This window comes from Hippocampus guttulatus, chromosome 10 (assembly GCF_054856545.1).
Source record: "Hippocampus guttulatus isolate MCC_2025c chromosome 10, RoL_Hgut_1.0, whole genome shotgun sequence".
Lineage (NCBI taxonomy): Eukaryota > Metazoa > Chordata > Actinopteri > Syngnathiformes > Syngnathidae > Hippocampus > Hippocampus guttulatus.
Window position 1 is genome coordinate 8379447 of NC_141270.1, and position 15943 is coordinate 8395389.

At 43.7% G+C, this 15943-nt stretch overlaps 1 protein-coding gene across 2 annotated transcripts in view; it reads right to left on the reverse strand.

Moving 5' to 3' along the window:
* Positions 1–15943, reverse strand: part of LOC147199126 (zinc finger matrin-type protein 4) — a 59392-nt gene that overhangs the window by 17709 nt on the left and 25740 nt on the right. Inside the window, exons 4-5 of one of the 2 annotated variants that reach the window (XM_086122494.1) lie at positions 8843–8972; positions 1954–2196 (exon numbers count right to left, since the gene is read on the reverse strand). In XM_086122494.1, the coding sequence (XP_085978620.1) occupies positions 1954–2196; positions 8843–8972 (373 nt within the window). Of the gene's footprint in view, positions 1–1953; positions 2197–8791; positions 8973–15943 lie in introns of both variants that reach the window. The other variant, XM_086122493.1, reaches the window with a different exon arrangement.

Genomic DNA, 15943 nt, shown 5'->3' on the forward strand with positions numbered 1-15943 from the left:
TCACATCAGCGCGGGGGCACACTTCTCGGATCGGCTCGCCTGCCCTTGAAAAGTGAAGGCGGCAAATCGATTCCGCAGCATCTTTAAGTTAATGAAAACCTGCGGATGTAAATTACACAAAAGCGGGAACGCCGGACCGTTTCCAAGCGTTCGCTGCACTGTGAATTGGGATTGAAACGTTGCCTAAAAAGGCAGTGGCCGTTGCGGGATCTGGGTCACGGCGAGTGGATGGAGAACGATATCCAACATGACACAACTTAAAGCCTCTGAGCCAGTGTAGGCGGCAACATGACTCATGCTTTTAATATGATTGGTTCCTTGAGATGATTGCTTTTGTCATGGCACCTGGAGCACACAGCTCGCGCCACAGTTTCGACAGACTGAGCATTGGAGTGTGCGTGCGTGTGTTAGTGTGTTAGCGTGTGCGTGCGTGCGCGCGCATCGATGTCTCATGGAGTGCTCACGTGCATGTTGGGCTGCCGACGTCAGCACGATGACTAGATATTTCACCACTGGACAACCAGAAAAGAATGAGACTATCTGGACTAAATAGTAGTCCTAAAATATTCTGTAATGTGCAACATTTTATTGTACATGTACCAGTACATAAAAAAAAAAGAAAATGACATTTTTATAAATCATTTTTTACATATGAACAAAAGTATTGGAACATGTTACCAACAGGCGTGTTTTATTGCCCAATACGTGTCCTATTATTTATTTACATAATGAAACATTGAATGTCTGCATTCAGGTTCAGATTTAAATTTTGTCACTGAAGCTGAGTTAAGAGCAGGTTTTGCACAGACTTGTTGAGTTTACTACTCCGGAATATTAGCTAGAGCTTGTTGTCGGCTAATTACGAGTTGTCCTGCTTGAGGAGGAGGCAGAGCTGTTTGCAGCAACAGATGTGTGCTCTGAGTGAAATGCATTCGTCACCTCAATTGAAAAAAAAAAAAACCCTGTCTTCTATTTCTTAATGTGCAGCTTTGCTAAGTGAGGGGAGCACCAGTAAAATCGGGAAGGCGGATGGGGGGGGGGGGGGGGGCATATGCATCATATTTTCAGCCCCTACTGTTAAAGTGGAGCGAGGATAGGCAATTACGTTCGACATAGTATTATTTTACAAACGCTACAAATTTCTGTGATGCGCACCCGGGGGGGCTCAGAAGAAGGACAGGTTTACCTGGCCGTCCCAGCGGTAATCATACCGAGCGAGAGGATTTTTTCTTCTTGGGCTGGAAATTCAATTTTGCCACAGCAGGCTCTCACTTCAATGTATATATCTGTATTTATCAATATATGTATATTTATCTATATCTATGTACGTATGTATGTATAAAGAGAGAGAGAGAGAGAGAGACTACTTGTATGACTGAAACTTGCTTATATTTTAGTTAAACGGAGATAAAATTCATTCGAGAGAATGAAATAAAATATTTGCTTCGTGTGATGGATGACTTGTTTTACAACAGTAATCCAGGGATTTTGAATTCTATTTCGCTGCAGCCAGAATGAATGCGTCAGAGGAAACCGAAGCTGATGACCCTCGAGTCAGTCCACAGCTCCTCTAACTGCATTTCCTCAAATTCAAATTAAAATCATGCAACCTTAAAGCCTGCTCACTAAGATTCTAATGCAGGCTTTATCATAAACACCCCTCCGAAGGCTTTTGTGTGAAAAGAATTGGAAAGCATTTCAAAACTCTGTCGATATTTAAAGGTAATTATCATGAGGTAATCCCATTTTTAGTAGCACGCTTGGATCGTGACTATATCCAACCGGAGTGACGTCGGTAGAAAAAGTCCCACAGAACAAAATACCGCAGATGTTAAAAATGATCTCCCCCTGATCGTGTTTCCCTTTAAAAAGCAGTAACACCCCCGCTGCCTTTCACTTGTCATCTGCATCCGTGGTGGGGGGGTCTTTTTAGGAGGGATTGCGAGGACTGACCTGTGGTCTCCGTGGCATCCAGGCTCCCCGCTAGCTGCTCCACCAGGCGTGCCCTGGCGGCGTTCCTGCGATGCTTCTTGCCCTCGTAGTGTTGCTGGGCCATTAGCGGGTTGTTAAACCAGGCTCCGCACAAGCAGCAGTATTTGCCGGCTTCTTTTCCGCCGTTGCCGCTGACCACCGGCGCGGATGGCGGAGGGTGGCATGCCGTGGGGTCTGAGGGCAGCGGGGTCGAAGGGGAGGAATCTGCGGGCGTCATGATAGAATACGGCAACCTTCAATACAAATACAAAAATTATACCTTGGCACAGTTTATTTGAAGCTGTCCGAAGAGGATTTATCTAACTGCACTGTTTTTAGTGTCCCTGTATGGGATGGACGATAAATTCTGTCGATTAATCATGCATTTTTTTTCAACAGATGCAGTATGTTGCCGCGATAGACAAAAAAAAAAAAAAGACATTCCCACTCACATTCACACCTAAGGACAAATTAGAGTCCCCAAACCTCGTAACTACGAGGCAGACGTGCGTTTCCAAATCAATGTGGCGTACGTCGTGATCTCATCAAAGGTGCGCTGAGAAGCAGCGATCCAATCAGAACTGATTGCTGTAACGTTGTGCACTCTACCATCGTGACATCAAGCAATCGGATGATTAGATCAGGTGTGATTTTTGTCTGTGCTAGTGTCTGGTGTGATAAAATACTTGTGAGCGAGTGACAGTTCCGTTCTGCGTCAGAGCCACTGATACAGGAGCCTTCTGCAGGCACGGTGAAAGGGGCCACTGACTCAGAGAGGGCTGAAAAGGAACACTTATGATCCTGCACCCGGGCAATTATTTGTCGGAATTACGTGAAAAGAACAAAAATGCTGTTCGATCAGGCCTCTTCGGGACAAATGATTAGATAGGTGACTTGTGTCGCTATGACCTGGCTTTTCCTGGCTCGGCATCTTGCTATCGCTATCTGCACGCTGGCATGCTTATCGAGTTGGAAATCAGAGGAGACCGTCGAGTGACACATCGACGAGCGACGAGCTGTCCTCCTGCGTGGGTGTGGCTCAGGGGGTATCAAGAATAGGAAACATTTCGGACAAATTAGTCTGGTGGTTCCTGTTAATATCATATAGCGAGCATTAAAGCTAAAAGGACAATCGTGCTGAATGTTCTTAATCATTCTCAGATTTGGGCTTTGGCTGTGAAGACTGAGACTGCTGCAGATATAGTTAGAGGTCTACATCGACAGCTGTGAAGCTGAAAGAAAAGGAACAGTTTTGACCTTAGGCACCATGACATTAACCCTTTCATGCACTCTGTAACCCGATAACATGATAAGCTGTCTACTGTAGTAACTGCCGTGCCTAAAATGGTTTAATTATTCATGGTTTATAAATTGATAGGTGAGGGAGACCAGCTGATGCCCACACACTTCTTCTTGTCTTGCACCATTTTTGGTCACCGTTTGGAATCTTGTTCATACTTTCATTGCGATTCAAGGTCAAACTTTGAAATATCATAGCTTTTCTTTCTTTTCTTTCCACTAAACTGATACACTTTCAAGGATCCACGGCACAAATACAGAAACAACCTCCTCCCCCCAAAAAACATCCACCCAGCCAAGTTCATACTCAATCATTCCGAGACATGTTAACCCACACAGGCTAATTTGAAAAATGTCGGCAAAGAGCAGTCGATCGTAGTGAGCCACATGTGTGAAACACAGATAAGGGTCACGAGAAGGTCGTTGGCACTCCAGCAACCATCCTTGAAGAAACTCTCTCTTTACTGTTGAACATCGGAATCTTTTTCATTCCATCTTTTATACCTTCCTCCCCTGTGTCTTTCTGCTCTTTTCATCCCCCTTCTGAGTGAGGTAATGAACCTAGACCCCCCAGGTGATCCACTGCTCATGACATGACACTGGTTACCTTGGTGATTGTCCATTAATAGCCACCAGCAATGACATGCCTCTTGTGGCTCATGGCTTTTGCTGCGTGCGTGTATATGTTGTGCGTGAATCCAGGCGTGTCTGTGTGTGTGTGTGTGTGTGTGTGCGTGCGCGTGTGCGTGTGCGTGTGCGTGTGCGCGTGTGCATGTGTGTGTGTGTGTGTGTGTGTGTGTGTGAAGAATTGTGGAGAATAGTCTTGGCTGCATGTGAGGTTCAGTCAATGTATATTTGGACACATGTGAAGTGGGAGTGTTAGGTCCACAGCCAAATTGCGTGATGGCCGCTCAGAACGGCAGGCAGATGGCGTGTCCAAATGTGGCGATCCGCCATCAGCAATGTGACGGCGTACCTCGAGTTGTGCCGCCCATGACTTCAGCGCAACAATACCACGCGTTCACACCAACAAAAATACCACTCACACATGAGTCACGGCACCTCTTTCACAAGGACTGTTTACAAATGAAGAGCTGGCAGTAAAGGTTGACTTGCTGCTGCGGGTACGTTTATTTACACAAACTTCATTGAACGGTGATGGAGCTGCTTGTTGCGGGGACAAATTTGACAGATTTCAATTTGATGAGGAGCTGTGCAGAGGTGCAGTTTGGAGGTCTTTAAAAGAAAATCGGTTAGCATCATAGTTGGAACACTCTTTAGCTAATGCAAGACTATTCTCTAGCTTACAGCATATTTGTAGTTTAAAACTGAGTTCTGAGTGGGGAGGTGGAACTGAAACCACATTTTAGGTGTCCATATGTTGCCTTTGTCCATCAATATTATACATGAGGTGTTGGAGTTGATTTCATCCATCCATCCATCCATTTTCTGATCCGCTTAATCCTCACAAGGGTCGCGGGGGATGCTGGAGCCTATCCCAGCTGTCTTCGGGCAGTAGGCGGGGGACACCCTGAATCAGTTGCCAGCCAATCGCAGGGCACACAGAGACAAACAACCATCCACGCTCACATTCACACCTACGGACAATACTAGAGAGTTCAATCAGCCTGCCATGCATGTTTTTGGAATGTGGGAGGAAACCGGAGTACCCGGAGAAAACCCACGCAGGCCCGGGGAGAACATGCAAACTCCACACAGGGAGGCCGGAGCTGGAATTGAACCCGGTACCTCTGCACTGTGAAGTCGACGTGCTAACCACTGGACTACCGGGCCGCCGGAGTTGATTTCAAATGATTTTATTTCAGTGTTACTGCACGGTCATTCGCCCCAAGATGGAACGATGAACTGAACTTTTACCGTGTGACGCCTCGAAGCAAATACACAAGCGCCACCAGGTGACAAGGTTTGGCTCGCGAGCCGTGCATTGGTCACTTTTCTCAAAACGTGACGCGGGGTAATCATTGCTCTCCTTTTTTTGATATGACAAAAATCTTACATAGTACAATCGGACGATATACCGCCCACCAACCCCCCCGTCAGTCCATCCATCCTGCTAGACTATGACGATATAATCAAATCTCCAATTTTCCTCGCATCGCAGTTCCTTGGACTTTCCCTTTGATTGGTCAATCCCATGAGTGCTCATTATAGTCAAAGGATATTCTCAAAGCTTCAGCAACGCTTTTAAAAGACTTTGTTGTAGTCAGAAGTTCACATATACATCCGGTCCTCACTTTGCCATGGAATTCCTTTCCTCCAGTGGCAAAGTAACCCAAATTTGAAACTGAGTAAGTTGGGACATCATAAACCGAAGACCTCTGTGGCTATTTGACTCCACCCTGAAGTCGGTACGCTTTTGGTGTCGCTTTTGGTGTTAATAGTGTTTCCTGATATCATAAACCCGCTGGAGACTTGGCAGAGTGCCGTCATATCAGTTTCCTTAATGAATCCACTTTTATATTTGTGTCAATGTGAACTCCAAAGATTTATTTTCAACCGTTCCGTGCCAGGCATGCTTTGTGTTGATATGCACACCGCAGTCATTCCGTCTTGGCGGAGGTCTGAGCTCCATTGAGTGCTTTTCGGGTGTCGTCTATTTTCATGCGAGTTTGCTAATAGAAACCCCGGCAAGCTGATTGTTATTATATCTTTGACTGCTCGTCCACTAACCACATCGACTCATGTTCCCTTTACTTCTTTTGGCACCCCATAAATCACAATTAAAAACTAAATCCTTCTGCCCTTTTACTGGTATTTAATTTTACTCAGACAAAAAAAATAAAAAGCTATAATCATTGCGCCTCACAACTTGGTAGTGGCCAGCACGTGCTCTGATGCAAAAGGGAAAGATTCTTGGATGTATCTCTCCCCCTACACCCTCTTCTCATGTTTTCCCACCCTGTCTTTTTCTCGTGACTGTGATCTCTGCGCACTGGAGCAGAAGTAAGAGATTTTCACGGAGTGCGGCTCATGAGGAAGAGTGAGAGCTTTAGAGCTGTCGAGGGCCGGGGCGGGGCAATGTGCGAACTGTGAAGAAGAATAGAGAACAGGTCCACTTGAAAAAAAATCTTCTCTTCTACGTGTTTCTGAAATCTGTATTTACACCACAGATATCAATTCCCCATTCCCAGACTTACAAATCAATATTTTGATACTGTTACCGTCTTTTCTTGTGACTGCTCTGATATTGCTTGTTTACTGTGCACAAGAAACAACCTGAATGTACAGGTACACAGGCCTAAAATGCAGGGGGAAAAAAAACGATTAAAGCTGGATGGACGTCAACAATAATAATAGAAATATTTGATATGAACATATTGTTTAGTTGGCCTACACTCACTCTTTCCTGCAATTCACATCAATATTAATTCAATGGCTGTTTTTTTCCCCTTATATGCCGATGAACATCTCAACATATTCAACCCCTTAAACCGAGGGCAACTTTGCCGAAAACGCCTGTGGAAAGGTGCACCCAAAGTCAATTTTTAGCTATTCTTGAACCATTTGGAGTATCAGCATAGTTTTGGTCACTTTTTGAAATTTTCAAAATGTCACATTATGAATCTTTCTCCCATACAGTAAGAATTTGTGGAAGTGCTCCTGTCTCAAAACTATGGATGTTTGAAAACAAGGAAAACGCAAATCTTATGTTCATCTAATTTTCTTTTCACAATATCTGCCTTGAAAATGGATTTCGAATGTTGATTAGGACTTGAAAACACTACAGGATCAAAGCTTACTTAAGTCTCCCCAAGCTTTGGTTCAAATTTGACAATTGTAACATGTCGGGTACCATTCAAATCTCCAGAAACTCAGCTTTTAAAAGATGTATAACATGTTCACATATGATGACGTGCATCAGCGATTTGTTTTGACAGATGACGGACATCCCCGTCTGGGGCCGTCCTAACTTTAAGGGTTATATTTCATGCTAACTGCGACCGATGTCGTTTGGCTGTACACCGCACGCTATCGTGACTCACCATTGGGAGAGACGTGACCGTTTCAAGAATATCCAGTTCTATTAATTATTTTTCACTTTACATTGTCCATGCACCCGCAATCTTAAGTTGAAGGTTTGATTTCCCACAGCGGTGTTGTTTGAGCGGACACCTCATTGATTGTCAGATTTCAACGTGCTGAAAGCTCGTATGTGTGTTGATATGTCTCGACGGATTGATTGCGCATCACGGAGTGAATGCTATTTTGGACTTTAATCGCAGATGAAAAGCTTCTCTTCCCTCCCAGGATGCCTTCTTCTGATGCTCTCCTCCAACTGTTTGCTCTGCTTAGACAGTTCCTTACCCAAGAGGAAATTGTACACCAGTGGCACATCTCCAAAGTAGGGCAAAGTTTAAAAAAAAAAGTCGTTTTGTAGCTCTATTATAAGGCTCTTTTTTTTTTTTTTTTTTTTTTTGGAAATGTGCAAATTCATAGTTCTATGAATTGTGACAATAAATCCAATTAGAGTCACATTATGTAAAGCCTCCCCGGGGACGACTCGCCAGAGTCAAGACACCCTAATTTAAAAGGAGGAAAAAAAAGTCACGCGTTTGAACAAACATTAATTCATCTTCATTAAACTTCACCTTCCAAGTCTTCCTCTTGGGCCTCTGGCATGTTTGCAAACGCGTTCTTTGTCCTCTGAAGCAGATGAGACATTTTGACTTGAAGGCTGACTAAATATTTCTTTTTAAAGACCTGCTCTCACCTCAAATGAGTTGCATTCAAGTGATACATGAAAATATACAGCATGTGCACCGTGTGCTTGTTCATGTCAAAAGCAGGCATGCATACCAAATAATACCATTTGTGAATAGTCATTTACTTTGTCCGCTTTCTAAAAAATGTTTTTTTTCTTCTTTTTTTTTGTCACGAATGATTTTGTTAGTTAAACTGCAAAAGATTCAATAAAATTACACAACTAACCAAGAAAGCCTCTTGGGTTTTTTGCCATCATTATATGACCCATTATATTTGTAATTAAATGTCTCATTTATTTCCTTTTGTAACCATGGAAAGTATCATATGTGAAAAATCTTCCGATTTCTTTTCCAACTGTAATTAGTTTACTTTTTCTAAAGTCAAAATATGAACGTATGCTTCACCAGTTGCTCAGATATGCACAAACTTCAATTTCAGAACGCTGTTCTTGGATTATAGTGTCACGCATATTTTGAAAAGTGGAAGGTCTGATTTGAAAAATTTGCAAAGGTTTCAAAAAAGTTGCTGGATATTAGAAACAAAGTCATAGTTGCTCACTTTGCTTACATGCCCGAGCTGTCCACCGGTCGTCATGGTCACGAAAGCTGTGCTCGGCATTATTAATGAGACAGAACCACCGGAGAGTGTCAGAGACTCTTGAATGCAAACATGGTTCCAAGCAGACAGTGAAGGCTGGCATTTTTTTTTTTTGTGTGTGTTTTTTGTGAGGGTGGCCCCGCCTAGCTGTTATCAACTGTCATCATCTTCTAGAGATCAGCTGGACTTTGTAGAATACCTGCGTTGGTAGGTTGCGTGGTCAAGGTTGCGAGGCTGCTGGGAGTCTCACCTAGCACCAGGCGGACTCTCTTGGCGTGGGTTTTTCCCTGGTAGTGGGACTGAGCCACGATGGCGGAGGTGAAGAACATGTTGCACAAGGTGCAGCACTTGTTCTTGTCCACCTCTGTCTCGTCGCAGTCCTGGAAGTGGTCAGAGAGGAGCACAGCGATGAGGAGTTGATGAGGGTAAAACAAACCCCCCCCCCCCTGCCCCGCCCCCTCCCCGCAGGGATGATCAGCTCATCGTCTCGCTTTGGGGGCCACAATGTGGCTAGTTGCCGTAGGAAGACATGTCGGAACATTACAAAGGATGATGAAGCGGATGAGGAGGCATACAAAGAAAAAGAGCAATTGCCGAGCTGACAAAAACAAAAAAAAAATAAAAAAAACTACACTGCAACACACACGCACAACAAAGCCAAGCTTTTTTTTTTTTCCTCTCGAGCCATTCCCTCTCTTTGTTGTTGCCCATCTGGTGTATAGGCTGGAACAGAATGTGAAAAATCTAAGAATACTCAGTAAACCCAGAGAGGCACACACAACAGGCTTTGTCTCACACTTGGTAGAGAGAAGCCGTGTAAAAATTGTCTCATTTACGTTGCTTTTCTCACGTGCACGCACGCATGGACACACGTCGGACAAATCATTCTATAGGTACACCTGCACACTTGAATGCGGTGATTCCCAACTCGCGGCACCCATAGTGCGCCGTGAGACATCTGTATTCAATTGCATGGGGTCAGATTTCCCACAAAGTCAATTTGTGTGTAAATCCAGATGAGATGATCCTTTATTTCCGGTATTTTTGTTTGGTGGTATGCCGTGAGATTTTTCTGATGTAAAATGGGTGCCTCGGCTAAATAATGGCTAATGAACACAGATTTAATCAGTTCCGGTCTAAAAAGGGTCAAATTCTCTCTTTGGATTGACACAGTCAAAAAGATGAATCCATCCCCTATTTTACACAACCCATCGCTCATCTGTTCGTTCATTTGTGTGTGACGTTTCGGAATCGGCACAAAGGCGCTTATTTTCTTACGTACGTGTACGACAAATTTCAGATGGCTGCAGGATTTAGCGAGCGGAGAGGGAGGGTCACATTATTAGAAGCACCCGTTTATCCGAGCTTTTCCTTGATGCGGTGCTTTATTTGTAAAGACTGTCAGGATCGCGAGTTCTCTCATGTTTTATGTGAGTGCCTCAACAAGCTCATCAGAGGACCTTGTAATTGTACACGGCACCCTGCAATCTACTCTGTGGAAAGCCTTCTATTCTCTCCACACAATAAAATGGGACAGTAAAACAGGAAATATTGCCCCAAAACTCCCAAAGGTGAAATTGTTCCATTTTCTACTGCTTTCCGTGCCTCCAATTTGGACGCTTCTGACCATGATGGATAGTCCGGATTGTAGGGAGATTTACAAGAAAGTAGTATTCCGCCCTGTGACAAAAATCTGCCGTTCGTGTCTCGTTTCCTTCATTTCTGTTCGCTTTGAGTCAATCCGTCGGCGCTCGTGCGCTCAAGCGTCGTCTTCCGTGTGGCGTTCTCTGTCTGTGATTTCTTTTTTCACACCAGCGCTCCTGCTAGTCCAGGTGTCAAGCCGGAGGAGACGAACTTCGCCCGGGTCGAGAGAGTGAAGGATAAAAGAGAAGCGTGTGTGTGTGTGTGTGTGTGACACCCTCATCTGTATGTGTGTGCGTGAAGGCCGTCAGCTCTGCTTAGCATCACGGTCATAAATGTTGAGGACACCTTCACCTTCCGGGCTTTGCTATGTCTCAGCTGTCCCCTCTTTCTCCTTTTCCTCTTTCCTTCACTCTCTTGACTCGCTATATTTGCCTCCCTCCTTCCCCCAGTGGGCACCAGGCTCAGTGACTGTGTGTGTGTTGTAGGATGAAATATTTATCGTATTGGCGGGTTTTACACCGCCCCCCCTCCCCCCTCCCGGAACCTCCCCCGTGTTGTGCTCCCTCACTCCCTCCTCTCCCCTTCCCCTCGCATGCTGTGATCCTCTTCCCGCTGCCCCCAATTCCACGAGTGCAGTCACCGTCTGTGCTGGCACACGTCTACTTTATTGTGCTGGGTTGGTATTGATGAAGCATTGTTTATGGTTGCCGCATACACATGATTGGAGTGTATGTAGACCGGTAATTATCCCTGCCAAGGGACTGGGAGGGATGGGGAGGGGGGTGTTTATTGGCGTCTTTTTGTGTGTGCTGCAACTTCTTCAGCATGTATTACGACACACTATGTCGGTACTCTTTTGAAGATGTTGACTTTACATTGGGCTGATGGTCCTCACGTGAGTGACATTTGACAAAATGTGACTCTGTCACAGGTTGTAGAGATTTTTTAAAGGGTCACAATCCATTTCTTCTGTCTGAGCTTTATTTTATTTTTTTTTACTGATACTGTTTTCAGTGTAATAGACTGTTCTGTTTTGGTTTTTCATTTTTAGAAGACTTCTATTTTTGGAAATAGCCCCTGATATGTTTATTTTGGTAGGTTGTGTCCTTGTCTTGTCGCTGAACATAATATCTGTGGGTCCTGAAAGATCAGTCAAACTTTTCATAAACGGTTTATGGGGATTGCTGTTTTGAAAAGGGCTGAGAGTGAATGGATCAATCAAAGTAAATTCTACCCCCCAGAAATCTCAATTCTTACATTCAATCAACCCATGATTGAATTATTATCCATATGCATGCCTATAGTTAATATTAAGGAGTAAATCACATGAGAATTCATGCACGCTGTCAGATTTGTGGCAAGGTAACGTAGTTCAATTTCTAATTAGCCAACTTGAGAAATACAATGATATTTCTAATCAGCGATATGAATCATAAAGTGTAATTTAACAATCAGATCATTCTTTGAACACAACAAATGCCCTGCTGCCACTCACAACACAATATGCGTGCTACATACAGTACGCCAACAATGAAGCACACTAAAGACGAGACACGCAATCAAAACTCAGAAATCGTTTTATTTAAATCCAAATAAATTTGAACCTGGCACCAAAATGACTTGGCGAGCTATTGTCAAATTTCATCGGAAAAAGTTAATCAGAGTGAGATACGTTTTTCCGGCGCCATGACATATTTTAAATTTGATCAAAAAACAAACACATTTTATATTTATGAACGGCTTTGTAGACATTCTTCGGCAAACCATCTACCATACAACCCACATGTGTACACAGGCTCAGAAGCTCCATTTTCAATCCAGATTGCGCATTTGACACCAACGTGACACGGAAATTGCAATTTAACGCTTCTATCTTTGTAAAACCCCTTCAGCTGCAGTTGTAATTTGATGCGCATAATTGTATGTCATCTTGTCCGCTTGAAAACAGAAGACATTCCTAACGCGGAAGAAACTGTAGCTCCTGTTAGCATGACGTCGTTGCTGCGCCTCATTCATTTTTGCAGGTGAGAATTGTCTTGTTAAATGCGTGCAGTCTACAGTCGCTTCATTTCCATATTGATTCATGATACTGTCACGGGATCCACGAGACCCACGAGTACAACCAAGTCACATCCATCCGTTGCTTTTTGGCAGATGCATTCATCCCTTTTGCTTGTTAGCATACCTTCTTATTCTACTCTAATATGCACTCGCTCCTGTGCTCATTTTTCCTCACTTATTCGTATCCCGTTATTCTTTCCACACCACTTCACCTACTGTATCTCCTCTCCCGTGTGTGTAAAGTGCTGCTTGTTCTGGCAAAATCGTCTCGACTAGCAACTGCTTTGGTACCTGTCAAAGCACTAAACAGCAAATAAAACCAAAAAAAAAAATGACAGCGTGGAAAGCTTCAAACAATTTGAAAGTGTGTGTGTGTGTGTGTGTGTGTGTGTGTGTGTGTGTGTGTGAGAGAGAGAGAGACAGTACTGCCGCCTACCCCATTGCAGCAAATTAAACAATAAACGACATTGATGACTCAAGTTGCGCAGCCTTTGTCTTCCCGCCAAGTGTCATCAACCGTTCACAGTTGATTTCGAAGTGCATTCATGTCACTTTTCCTGCATTTTTGGCTTCCATTCTTTCATTCCTGAATCTCATGCTGGGAATCACAAAGTAACTCCTGATCCCCATATTATCGTGACATTTTCTTCACACAGTTGATCATATCTAACCATTTTTGCGTCAAGGACCGGTTGGGATGAGTACGTGCTGTTGGCAGACTGGCAAACGTTCACTGACTAGGGGGCGCTAGAAAAGTCGAAATGTTTTTTTGTTTGTTTGTTTTGCATTGGTATTGACAACAAACAATTTGACAGTAATTTTATTCAACAGTACAACAACTGTAGAACAATATAAAATAGCACAGTGAACTACAAAAAAATGGACCCCTCTCGAATAATGAATAAGCCTTACAATGTAAACAATAAGCCTTAAACAATAACAGCTCTACTTATGTTCCCTCTGGAAGATAGTCGTTAATATGATAGGCTGGCTGACGCTCCGCAACAAAGAAAATAAAACTTTGTTTTTCCTGTCTCTGTTGGGCCTGGTACCGGTCCGCAGACCAGTGATTGGGGACCATGATCTACAAGACATCATGATGATGTCTCCTTAACTAAAGAAGGCAAACCTTGAAAATGTTACACAAAATTTAGTTAATAGTTTGCAACCACAATGTTGTTTCCAGATAAACTATCTCTTCTCTTTGTTTTTCAAATACACTTTCCTCCTTTCTTGGTATTTCCCAGCAGTCAGGATGCCCAATGGCACCATGTCGCCTTTCACAGGTGACGCTTGAAACGACAGCAGACATCTGGTGAGGGGCTCTCTCTCATTTCAAAAATATGCTATTACAAGTCACAATGTGTGTACCTTGCGAAAAGGAACGCAACAGTATATAATTGGGCATTTGCATGCCGGCGTATGGTAGGATAATGTAAAGATTCCATCAGTCAGAATCATCCCAAGCACCCAGATTTAGCTTTCACAGAATATTGATCTTCTATACTGGCGAATCTACGACTGCATTGTTCGAGATAACATGATATTGATGTCTTTCTCCGCACAGCTATCTTTACTGTAATATGTACATTGATTGCTGTCTGTATGAGCTGCATGTATGCTTGCTCACCCTCCCGTCTGACGTCTGGATCTCTGATTATTTATTTTTTTTAAATGTCCTTTTTCTGCCGGTCGTACACCTCACAATAGACTCCTAAGTAGCCATGTTTATCTTTCTCTCCTTCTGTTTACTCTCAGCGTGCTCTTACTTTCACCGTGCTGCGTTCAGATGCCGTGGGAGACACGGCTTCTAAATATACACTTGAAGAAAGCTCTCATCGGGAGGTTGAGGATGAAGCGCTTGAGAGTGTAAATTAAAAAAGAGCGGGTGGTGTAAATATTGTGTTTTCTGATGATCTCCTGCCTATTTTGTGCAGGGAGATTGCGGGTGCACAGACGGAAGGAGAAAGCCATGTGGAGAATTGGATGAAAATGTGTCACGCGCACACACACACACACACATGTCTCCACCTGGCTTTCATCTGCGAGCACCTTTATGACCTACTTTCTCCCCATTTTACCTCCACTCCCAAACAAAAAGAGCCACAAAAAGCTCCAGGCATGGCATTTCACACTGAGTAAACATTGGCATTTCTTTCACTCTAGCCAAATGCCTTTGTGCCTTCCCATTGCATGCACGGGGTTATTCCAGGTGGGGGGAGAGTTTTTAAAGGAGCAAGCCAAGATGACCGAAAACTGACATCTGGGGGAAAAAAATTGTAACAATTGCTTGTTTGAGTTTGTGATTCTGGTCAAAAAGTGTGGCATCGTTTTTCAAGTTTGTAGTCTGGAGACTGGTTCTGGAGTTTCTTTGGCTGCTGGCAATGTATCTACTCAATCGCAGTTCGCGGGGTGCATCAGCTGGATGTGGGTCAGTCGTAGGTGGACCCTTTTAGACCGCCCATCAAAGCCATTTTTTGATGTTTTTTTTAGATTGTGCTATCGACTCATGAATTTGCGATAATTGCAACGTAATATCAGAGGCAGCGGCAGAACACAGTCACTCTTACTTTGAAAGTAAGTCTCGCTGTTAAAAAGGGTAAAGAGGTGAAGCTACTAATCGATGTGTCAACCTCACCAATAGTTTGAATTTGATTTATCACCAATTGGGTGTTTTGTTAACAATATGCAAACGAGCAGCAGTGACAAATGAATTCGAATAAATGCACGCCCATCTGGAAAAGAACCTGCTAATTGTAGTTGACAAATAGCCTTGAATGCCATCAGCAAACTCACCAACCGCCCTCCTGTAACATTGCTAAGGAGGACAAGAACTGGAGTCTTAAACAATGAAATGAAGACAACCTCCTTGTGGTGAAAATTAATTGTGGTCATCTAAAATATCATTCAAATTGCATAATGGGTCCCACCCCCTAGCTCACCCATCCAATCACAAATCGCAGACAATTTGCAAGAGGGGTGCAAGAGCTGCCCTCTTTCACTGGCTTAATTTCACTGACTTCATGGAAATCGACTATCATCACCTTAGCGTCAAGAACAGTAGCATCAACTACAAAAATCCCAATTCGTTCAACCCGTATAGACAGGGGAAGCAACGTTAGGCCAATTTGAAAGGCAGAGTGAAAGGGACGACTGTAGTCCAGACAGTAGCCAGTTTGCACAATGGCCTCATAGTTCTGGGTTTGAATCTTGGCTCATCTGAATAATTTGTTCGAGTCTTAAATGCTTGTTCCCGAAAAGTAGACGCATAGATCTGAGGCTATTAAACAAATTGAGCAGGCTTTAACAAGGTCACTCATCAGATCAAGTACAAAGTGGACACAGTGCCCAAATGAGTGCCAAAGTGAATGCAAATAAAGTGATGATAAGCTGCGCGGCATCCTACGAAAACAAATGCGAGGAAAGGTTATGAACGAAGTGCTGACTGCCGTAATGCTCTCACGGCGTGAGTGAGTGTTTGTGTGTTTAGAGCCCACATGAGGTGAAAGCCAGAAGGGGCTGAGTCATGTCTTGCTCACTTAGGAAGGCAGATGGAGACGCAGGTGTGATGTTTTTTTTTTTAAAATAAATTGTGTATGTCTGTGTGCATGAACGTCCGTGTGCGTGCGCATGCCCTTAACATGCC